The sequence below is a fragment of the Limulus polyphemus genome, unplaced genomic scaffold (genome assembly GCF_000517525.1).
Source record: "Limulus polyphemus unplaced genomic scaffold, Limulus_polyphemus-2.1.2 Scaffold59, whole genome shotgun sequence".
Classification (NCBI taxonomy): Eukaryota; Metazoa; Arthropoda; class Merostomata; order Xiphosura; family Limulidae; genus Limulus; species Limulus polyphemus.
In genome coordinates, this window is record NW_013665669.1 from 1,016,824 (window position 1) to 1,027,755 (window position 10,932).

Genomic DNA, 10,932 nt, shown 5'->3' on the forward strand with positions numbered 1-10,932 from the left:
CATTTCTTGATTTTCAAGAAGCCGCAAAGAATTTTGCCTGTAAACAAAACAACCTACTTGTCAATTGTTTTTTTTTTTTAGAATTTTTATTCCCAGCCAAAAGAATAACTAATTTTACTAAGGACTATCACCATTTGAGAATATATTCTCCATTTCTTGATTTTCAAGAAGCCGCAAAGAATTTTGCCTGTAAACAAAACAACCTACTTGTCAATTGTTTTTTTTTTTTAGAATTTTTATTCCCAGCCAAAAGAATAACTAATTTTACTAAGGACTATCACCATTTGAGAATATATTCTCCATTTCTTGATTTTCAAGAAGCCGCAAAGAATTTTGCCTGTAAACAAAACAACCTACTTGTCAATTGTTTTTTTTTTTTAATTTTTATTCCCAGCCAAAAGAATAACTAATTTTACTAAGGACTATCACCATTTGAGAATATATTATCCATTTCTTGATTTTCAAGAGTTTCCCTTAGCTGTTGCACAGGTTGAAACCTTGTCATGATGTCTCATCAAGTGGTTCAGTCATTTACTAATAGAACACAGCTTTTAAAAAAGATGTAAAGAAAGTACATATGATTGGCTAGAGCAGTGTTTCTCAGACATTTCAGACTTGCATTCCACTGTTTCTTTAATTTTTAAAAATTACAAACCCAGACCTAATTAAAAAAAAAAAGACAAAAATTCATATTTTTAACACCTACCTATTTATGCAAAGGATGTGATTGTTTTCCTGGCACAATTGAAGAATATATGGTACCATTTTTGTCAATGTTAAGGAAAGAAAATACTGGCGAGTCTATGCAAGTAGAGGGTGACTCTATAAGAAAGGAGAGTAATATGTATATGTATGTGGAAAGCTCATATAGGGCGTATTACAAATATGGTTTTTTATATTAATTGTGTCGTATACCATCGACATTAGCTCCACGTACCACCAGTGGTATGCATACTACAGTTTGAGAATCTCTGGGCTAGAGCAAAAATTAGACTATCACAGTAATAATAGAGTAATAGTACAAGTTTAAGAATTATTTTTTTATAGTTTCTGTAAATTTTCGTTTTGTTGTGAATTGTAAAAATATTTGTTAAATTATATCAGCTATAGCTTTGCTAATTGTCTTCTATGAAAAGACACCAGATAACATTAGATAAGGTGAGTATACAGTTTAGAGATGGGTTAAATGGGTAACAAAGAAAACTATTTAAAGTTTAGTGCAGTAACAAATGTGCAGTATTTGGAGAAGGTTTTCTCATCATCAGGTTTAAGTAGTTTAACTAGACACTGTAATATATCATGAATTATGATAGTGGTTCATAATAGGAATCACACAAGAATTTGCTCAAAACTCTAATAGAACATTTGGGCAAAAACAACATTAAAAAGCAGATTTATTCTTGAAACAACACTCAAAACCTTCTTTTTGAAAAGCTAAGATCAGCCAAACATTGATAATTAGCAAAAATAAGTGATTTCACGGTTGTAGACAAGCAAAATTTGCCCATTTGTTCATATTATTATTGTTTCACAAGCCTACAGCAAAATCAGCTGGGTATTTTGCACCAAAATCTAGAAATACAGTGTTTTTCTAGCATGTGCATAAGTTGGAAACTACAACTTATGCATTTTCCAGCACATTAATTGGAAACTGCCACATGAAAGATTCCTGATTTTGCTGTTGCATATCATTACTTGAGTCACTGTTGTTCATTGTTACTCAAGTTTGCTGTATCTACATGGATTTCTGTGACTATATTTCAGCATGTTTTTAGCAGGAGATGAATATCATACTAGATTCCCTACTCAGATGATGGTGGTGATTCTTTCTTCTCTTTCTTATATCTAGCTGAAATTGTGAGTACATATTCAGTATTTATTACCACTGCATGTAGCACTATTTCATATAGCTATTGCCTTCTTCTAACAAACACTTGTGCACAGCAGGCTATTGAAGGACATACATATGTGTCATGTAGACCTAACAAGGTAAGCATGTCACTGAGTGTGCTTACATTGCATTAATCTGTGTTGTATTATCTTAGAAGAAACATTATTCTATTCTGATGAGATTGCTTTGTTGCTGCTTATCTTTTGTTACATTACACTGTGACATTGATGGAAGCGAATTATTAAATCTGTGATGATACAATTTTTGCCTTCAAGAAGGTCCTTTGAGAACAACTTTCCATTTTTTTTGTTGTAGTTGCATACCAATACATATGTTTATTTTTGTTGTATATTCTTTATTTAATTTGAATAAGTTCAGTGTGGTGGTTGAGTGGGAAAAAGCTAATGCAGCAGTAAATGCTTGAAAAACAAGTAACATTCAACTGGAGGCATATGCACATATGTAGCTTAAAATTTACTCTCCATTAAAAAAAGATTAGTAAAAATTGTTAATTTAGAAAGGGGGAATAGGGATCATCAAAAAAGTACAGAAACACGTTAAATCAAAATGCAAAGATTATATTTTCAAGCCAACAACTAGGGACTCTAAAAAGACATAAACAAACAAGGCTAAAATAGTGTCTGTTATTTTCTCAAGTTACATATCCCTATTTTGACTCCATTTCTACAGTACTTACTACACATCATTCTTCTCAAGTTCTTAGTCTTCAGGTCAATTATTGGGGGAGGTCTGCCATGTGGTCTTAGCGACTTTGACTCGTCATTGGTTTTCTGCCTTGCATGTTTGGTTTGTCTCATTTTGAAACTTTGTTTCTTCAGTGCAGTTATTAGTTACCAGCTGCTCTCATTCTTCTGATTATATCACAAATTACTAAATTTGTACCTTGTAGTCTTCCTTGGCTGCAGCTCTCATTCATGTTGTTTCCAATACCATGCGGCTATTACATTTCTTTGATACCTTAGCCAATTGGGCTGTATTGCACAGTACTTGTCTTCCACTAATATTTCTGTTGAACTCAAAAGAGCCTTTTTTTTTCTTGCATCATTTTCTATTTGCAGGAATTTCACATGAACTTATTTTTCATTCTGGAAAAGCACACCAGCGGAAGCTGATTAAGGTTCTGACCTTTTAACTGTCTTTTGGTTGTTATTCTTTAGGACAACCAGTAAGTACTGTTCATACTCTGGCTTCTCTCACCTCATTGACCTCTCAGTCACCATTTGTAACTTGTACTCTTTCTTTTCACCCTCTAGTATAGTCAAACATAGAAGTAAGCAAGATGGGTCTTCTTGACCAACTCCGTGACACTATTCTGTTCTAGACAGTGTTTGGGTGGGTCTTCTTGGATCATTTGTATATTTGCAAGATCCTTGGCTTTAGGATCTTTTTGTTCATCAGATCCTTCAGTCTGACCTTTACCTTTAGTTTCTTCATCCTCTTTCTCTTCACCCATTATCTTTTCTTTTTCCTTCCAATCCAGATGTTTACAATTTTTAAATCAGGAAGTCTCAAATCTCCTTCAAAAAGGGCTGTTAAAGTATTTTCTTATTCTTCTCCTGGTATTTACTTCCATCTCTTTGTTTCCCAAAAAATCAAGGAATTTGGAGACCCATGGACCTGTCTTAAATCAATCATCACCTAGAGTCATCTTATTTCAAAATGTAAAATATAAAGTTATGCAGATTTCTTCATCATGGCATTGGATGTTAAAGGTGGATATAGAAGATGCTTATCTGCATATCCTAATTCATTTTTCAGTAGTCCGTGTTTGCCCTTTTTTCCATATGAGGCTAGTCTCTCAGTTCACCACCTTTCCATTTGGCTTGACCTTAGACCCTTACATTTTGTATTGAATAGTCAATTTCTACTGTTCTCTTTCATTCACTCAACACTGATTATCATTTCTACATAAATGATTGGCTTATTCTGACACATTTATCCATTCAGTCTTTTCAACACCCTCATTTGACCACCCAGTTAGCCAAGTCTCTTGGGTAGATTATCCACAAATCCAGGTTCCATTTAGTACCAGTGCAGTATTTGGTACATCAAGTATTTTGGATCAACACAGTTTAAGTCTTGTGTTCATACTCATCTGTCTTCTACATCTACCACCAAATACATCCTTTCTGCTTTGGGAGAAAGGGCTTCTCTTCACTATGTCATTTGGTCCCTTCTAACCTACTCACCTGTGACATTATCACATAGTATAACTGTATGTCTCATCACTATCAAGCCTGTTTTGATTGAATCAAGAGTTTATTGAGAGCTGGGTCTCCCTTTCTTCCTTTTAATGGATACCTCTATTACAGATTTGAGCACTGTGTTAATAAATTGCTGTTGTTCTGGTTCCTGGGCTCCTTGAAAAGCAAAAGCTGTCATAAGTATATTAGAATTTTGGGCTGTTGAACTTATTGTCTCAAGTTTTTGCCTTTAATACAACCACCATTTTATATGGTTCACCAGGCAGTTCTGTAATGGTGGCTTATGTCAGTAATCAAGGTGGTACTCATTCTTGCAGTCTTTGTTTTGCTACTGTTTTTCTTTTTTCTTGGCTTCATTCTAAACATGTTCACTTTCAAGCCTATATATATTTTTTAATCTTTTGTGTTACCTACCCTTTCTGATCCTGATTCTTGTTCTGTTCTTTCTCCAGTCAAGGATATTTGTTGTTATCTCACCCTTACTGAATCTTTTAGGAAGGCTTGAAAAATGTTGTTTAAACCATAGGATTAATTATTCTCTTTGGATCTTCTTTGGACTATTTTGACAAATTAGATTGTGCAGTTGATCCATCTTGTTTATTGTGATATTCTAGAACACCATAAAAGTGAATTTTGGGTCACATCTCACTAAAGTTGTCATTTGGCAATCTCTTTGGCAGCTTGATTACAGTATTCTATAAAGGACAACTTCTAATATGTTCTTGAAACTCTACTTACATCTTATTGCTGTCTTGTGAACTTTATGTTTCCTTTGTGTCTGGTTGTGGTTCTTCAAACCAAATAGAATCTCTACCATGTTAGTTAATTTTTGTCTGTTACCTGCTTATTTATCACTTGGCCCACACCTGTGTTGTATTTCTATACTACCCAATACTCCTGTAAAGAATTCCAGGAGTATCTAACGTTGATCAGTAATTTTGTATTATAAAATAAATTAAGAAATTGTGGTCTCATTCTTTATAATATGAGACTTTGTGTAGAAGTTTGTCCAGTTAGGACTCTAGCATATTACATATACCTTTGCATTTGTCCTGAACAAATTCCACCCTGTATGCCAGAGCTCCACAAGGTGATGTCCTATGGAAGTGGACATAAGCCACCATATGGTGGCTAATGATGCATTGGCAGGTATCTTTCCCATCTTGACATGCACATCCTCTTGAAAAATTTGAGACATTGGAAATGAAATGCATGTTCTTCATATTGTGACTAATAGCTCCAACCAGGATGAGGATTATGTAATATCTTTCTTTAATTTTTTTTCTTTAACCTTCATTGTTTTTCCCATTCCTATTTACATATATACCTTATTAGTGGGTGTCCAGGGAGAGGAGGCACCCTGCTGAGAAGAATACCTTTCTGAATGTCCTAACTTTTAGCCCAGTCTCCTAGAGGTTGGTCCACTTCACTTGATTCGCTGATGAATCGAGTCTGTTCCTTAAGACACTGCAGTATCCTTCTCATTTCAATGTGGGTATTCTGGCTTTTAGTACGTCAGAGGTAAATCTACCTGATTTGAGTTTTATAGTTTTTGAATTAAGATGAATTTCAAATGGGTACTTACTTCTAGAATATATTCCCACCTTTATCCCCACAACTAAAGGAATATATTGCATCATCATGACTTTAAAAATAGAAATCTGACTTATGGAAGGTGAGAAAATGGAGAATTCTGTGTAAATATATTCTTCTTTGTGTCAAGAACATTCAGGACCTAAAGTGATATAATTGTGGACAGCCTAAAAGCAACTTCAGAAGAAAAGTATTTTAGTATTTCAGAGGTAAGTATATGTTTGAAATTTGTTTTAATTCTACAAATGTAAAATTATTTGTTCAAATAATTATGTGAACATGTATGAAGGTCAAACTGTTTTAACTAATAGATAAATGAAGTATATATTTTGCTGTTTTATGAGACATATTTTTCATACAGGAAAAGGAAGATTTTCTTGAGGAATCTGATTGTTCATATGTGAATAACTGTCTTTTGTTGCTGATGAATATTCTTCATATTCCTGAAAAAGTGGACATTGTCAGTTATGGTATTGATGATAGTATATTCCTTGAATTGCACAGTGTGCAAAACAAGCTTGTGTGGTAAGATATCTTTCCAATCAAAGAAAACATTCTGATACTACTTAAAACTATTAAAATTAGCTACAGAAAATATCAAATAATGTAACTAAATATACAGTTTTTAAGCATATTGATTTAGTAAAGCATTTAAAGCATTTAAAGTCAGGGAAACTTTTTGGATGGGTTGATTCCCAAACAAAGCTATCCAGTATTATCTTTTTTTTTAATTCTGAATAGATGTTTGAACTGCTTTTGCTATCTGGAATGTGAACTGTTCACCAGCCTGGCCAAATTTGCACTAGCTTCTAGTCTATAAGGAAGTAAAACTTGTACACCCATCCAAAATCAATCCCACACAAAGCACAGTAGTGGCAACACATTTTATGCAGTATGATAGATCTGGTTCTTCTGATCTATAAAGGCATTTTTTTCTGTAGTTTTCTATATGGACTCTAAGTAGCTTATAAAAAACTCCTATACAGTTTGTTATTAAACTCGTAATGTTTTATTGCTTACATTAATACAAGTGTGCATGTTTTGAACTCAGAACACCATATAATACTTTTTTAAAATTCAAGTATACTCCAATGCATTTACATATATATTTATACTTTCTGACCATGAATATTACTTGTCTAGAGTTTTGTTTCGTTGGTGATATCTTCATGACCGAAAAGCACATCAAAAAGTTTTTAATGCATTCTTCATATCCTATGTCAGTCTACAATTGACATAAATACCATACACTCAAATAAGATAGCACAATCAACAAATTTTGTAAGGTTAGTCGAAGCATGAAAAAAAAAAAGCCTTTTCTTGCCAGTTGGCTGTTATGTTAATTCTAAAAATGTAAAAGATTAGATGTTTCTAAATTTTGTAAATTGGGAATTTAAAAGTAAGGTATAAATAGTGCTGGTATATATATATATATATATATAAATTGGAAGTGTTTCTTTTTAGACTATTAAAATTATGCTGAAAATATTTTCTTCAGGAACTTGTTTGTTCAAGGATTGGATGAGACTTTGCTGTTACTAGTAAACAACAAACACAAGGTATGCATTACAAATGTTTAACGTTGGTTATTTAGTTATAAAAAAAAATTGAAATAATTCTCTTTATGCATTTTTATAAATACTGTTGCAAATGTATGAATATATGTGTATACCTTCTATATTTCCTCTTTGTTCTAAAAACAAGTCTGCGTATAATGTTTACACCATCTATGAATGTATAGAGAATTAGATAGTTATATAACAGATAAATATCCAGCAAAATAAGAGGGTTATATAAATATGTTAAAAAAATCTAAACCACACACATTGTTTATTCATGTTCAAAGAATTTTATAAATGCATTTGATATATTCATATAGGTCATTGTCTTCTGGAGATCAAACATAGCACAATTTACACTTTTTTTAATGAATATTTTATTTAAAGTAATTACACTGCAGTTTTGTTTAACTTCAAACATTAACCTCTCATTTACTACCTCCACCACCTGTGTGTGTGTGTATTTGTTTGCGTGTTTGTCAGCAAGATTTCTCGAAAACAGCTGAATGGATTTTGATTTGAACTATGACCCAACTTAGAAGTAATTACTTTTTGGAGAGTCAAAGTTCAAGGTCATGAAAATCCAACAAAAAAACCTATCTTTCAACATAGGGACCCATTTTTCACACTATTTTTGCTCTATAACTCATTTAAAGATTATTGGATTTTGATGAATCTTGGTGGGCATATGTAGAATATTAATCTTCATTGTCCTGCCAAAAATAGTCTGTGTCCATTGATAACGATGGACATACAGACACATTTTCCTATTTTTTGAGAGACAAATATGATCAACGCTGCATGTAGGAGGTATGTGCTCTACTGAGTGCCTATCTGGTTGTATATGAATTTTTCATATTTTATACAATATTCAGTGTATAAAACCTATGTGATACAAGGATAAAATATTGTGTCATAGGGAGCAGGTTTTGATTTAGTATAAATAGTATAAAATACCCATGCTCTGCTCCATGATTCAAATGCCTCTTTGATTCACAGAGTCTCCAGTATACTGATCAAGCTCTTCCTTTATCCCCAGTTACTTATATAGCTACTCCAAGAGGGATGTGTACCTAGTAAAAATCCCTGTTAGTACACTCATCTGTGTAACAAGAGCATGTGTGCCGTGTTTGTTCCACTAGCTTGTGAGTGGGGGTATGAACATAGTTTCAAGGATGGTACCCTCAGGAGCTTGAGGTGGGCCAAGAACACAAAATTCATTGCCAGATTCGAGTTCAGCAATCCTGCAAACCTGCCCCAAATAAGTAAGGATAGATGGGCTACACTACATAGATAAGGACACTTCCTTGGCACTTTGTGTCCTACCTGCCAAGTTTAGTCATCCTCGACCCGAAACGTGTAAGAGAAGCTTGTGAACAAACAAATTCACAAACACACAATGTGAATTAGTATAAAATATCTCAACATGACTAAAGGCTGCTATTAAACTGTAAGCTTTGCCAGTGTTATTTGCTTAGGACAAAAGCAAAGCAAATATAATGTTATATGTAAATTGGATTAATAAAAAAAAAATGTTACCATTCTTATTGTGATGTAGTTTCACAAAAACATTCAATCTACAGGTCATACTTCACCAGCATAAAGTGTTATATACCATAACAAAATTTAAAAGACTTAAGAACTTCAGTGAACCTCAGTATATATGGGATATAATTTAACTGGACTTGGTGCAGTGCTTTGGCTATTATCTCATTTCATCACTGTTAATTTTGATAATGAACATAAGCCTGCAAGCTTGAAATTATTTTCAAAGTTTCATCAGGTAATTACTCTTCTTTATGCCAGGAAATATTGTAAAAAGGAATATTTATAGAGATGCCTTATATTTCTGAGCAAGTTTTGTACATGTGCTATGACATATTTGAGCTATAAAGTATTTTACAATGATTACCATCATACTAATGTAGAATCATAAATAATCATTTTGGTAGAGCATACATGTATCTTTAACATTTGATGTTTGTTTTTGCACATTTATTTTGATAGATGATGAACCTGTTACCCTAGAGAAATTGAAAAATGTTATGTTAAAAATCATGTTTATTTTATGTTTGTAATGGATCCTCATTTAATTGTCTTAATTATTGGTTTAATTTGCCTCTTTGCTTATTTTCCTTTATTTGAAAATGTTTTTGCCTGAGATAGGCTAGGTAAGACAACTTTTATATTTTCAGGTGTGTTTTGTGAGTTTCAATAGAACACACATAATTGCCTTAGCTGAAAGTGCAATAATTAATTTTTCATACAGTTATGAATAAAGTGTAGAACAACATGAAATAGTGTCATTTGACTGCCATACCTGCTTTAAAATTTATTGTACTTGCACAATAGCATTAGAAGATTCAGTTTGTAAAGCAGTACTGTGATTACCGAGAAAGTATGAACAGTGCTGTAATTTCTGTGAATTACAATTTGCCTGTATTCCAGCTAAAGCTGACTTGAGTGTGTTTTGCTTTACATATGCAATTAATTCTTTGTAGTGTACTTTATGAACATTTGAAGTTATGTTTTTTCATTTCATAAGTAAAATGTATTTATAAACGTTAACAGTAACAAATAGTTTTAAAATCAATATATATATATATATTGTAGAAGTAATCATTTCAACTTTATTGTGCCACGATGAGTTCATTCCACCTCGAGGGCAAATCACATCATTGAATTAAAAAAGCATAGAAAATAAGTTTATTATTGTCTTTCACACATTTATAAAACAACTTCAGAGTTGAAGGTTATTCAGTAAAAAGTTTTATTTATCTAACATCTTTATACAAAAAAAAAATATTTTTTGATTTTGGGTTGATTTCAACATGCTTGGATCAAAAACATTAGGAAATTTCTGAGTATAAAATGGTACTTGAAATACTTTTGAACAAAATAGTCCCAATTTGATATTGTGATTTCAACATAGGTGTAGTTTTATCAAGTTTAGCCAATCACTGTTTCTCCTATGTTGTCATGGTGTGCTGTAATTACATTTGTCTCAGCTTTGAGAAGCCATAGTCTAGTAATCTAAACATGCAATGAAAACTATCAGTTTCTAAATGGATGCAAGTAGGGGTATAAATGTGATGAAATAATGATATTCACTTCCAAGAATACAGGCAACTTTAAATTATATCACTTTATGATGTTAAATATGTAATTCTATTTCTTGTGGGTTTGTTGTTTTTTTTGTCCATTACAAAATATTTTTTCTTATCTGGTGTATCAGAACAGGTATGAAATCAGGTATAAAGTTATGGCATTGTTGATATTAACTTTAAATATTATATTATTTTGGACATATTTTTGTGACTGAAATAATTATTTAATTCTTTAAAATGAGCTAAGCTCATTGTATTTTAGTATATATTATACAAGATATACTGTAACTTTGTGGGCATTCTTTTCTGTTGGCTTTACAGTTGACTGCAAATTTTTGTTTAAGATTTATACTCAAATGAAGTATATTAAAGTAAAGGAAACACTAAAAAAAGAAGTAAATGTAAGGATGGCTAATATCAAGCCTTCAAACACAATGCACACAAGATAGTAGGGGATGGCATTTACATCATCCCTACATAATAGCACAGGCAAAAATAGGATAAAGTAAACTCCATTGTGATTCAATAGTTATATATATATATATATATATATATAT

The 10,932-nt window shown here is 32.2% G+C and overlaps 1 protein-coding gene across 1 annotated transcript in view; it reads left to right on the plus strand.

Moving 5' to 3' along the window:
- The window catches only part of LOC106464343 (protein timeless-like), a 96,281-nt gene that overhangs the window by 19,611 nt on the left and 65,738 nt on the right, over positions 1-10,932 (plus strand). The window contains exons 6-7 of the mRNA XM_022392591.1: positions 6,071-6,234; positions 7,208-7,268. Of these exons, the coding sequence (XP_022248299.1) occupies positions 6,071-6,234; positions 7,208-7,268 (225 nt within the window). The remainder of the gene's footprint in view (positions 1-6,070; positions 6,235-7,207; positions 7,269-10,932) is intronic.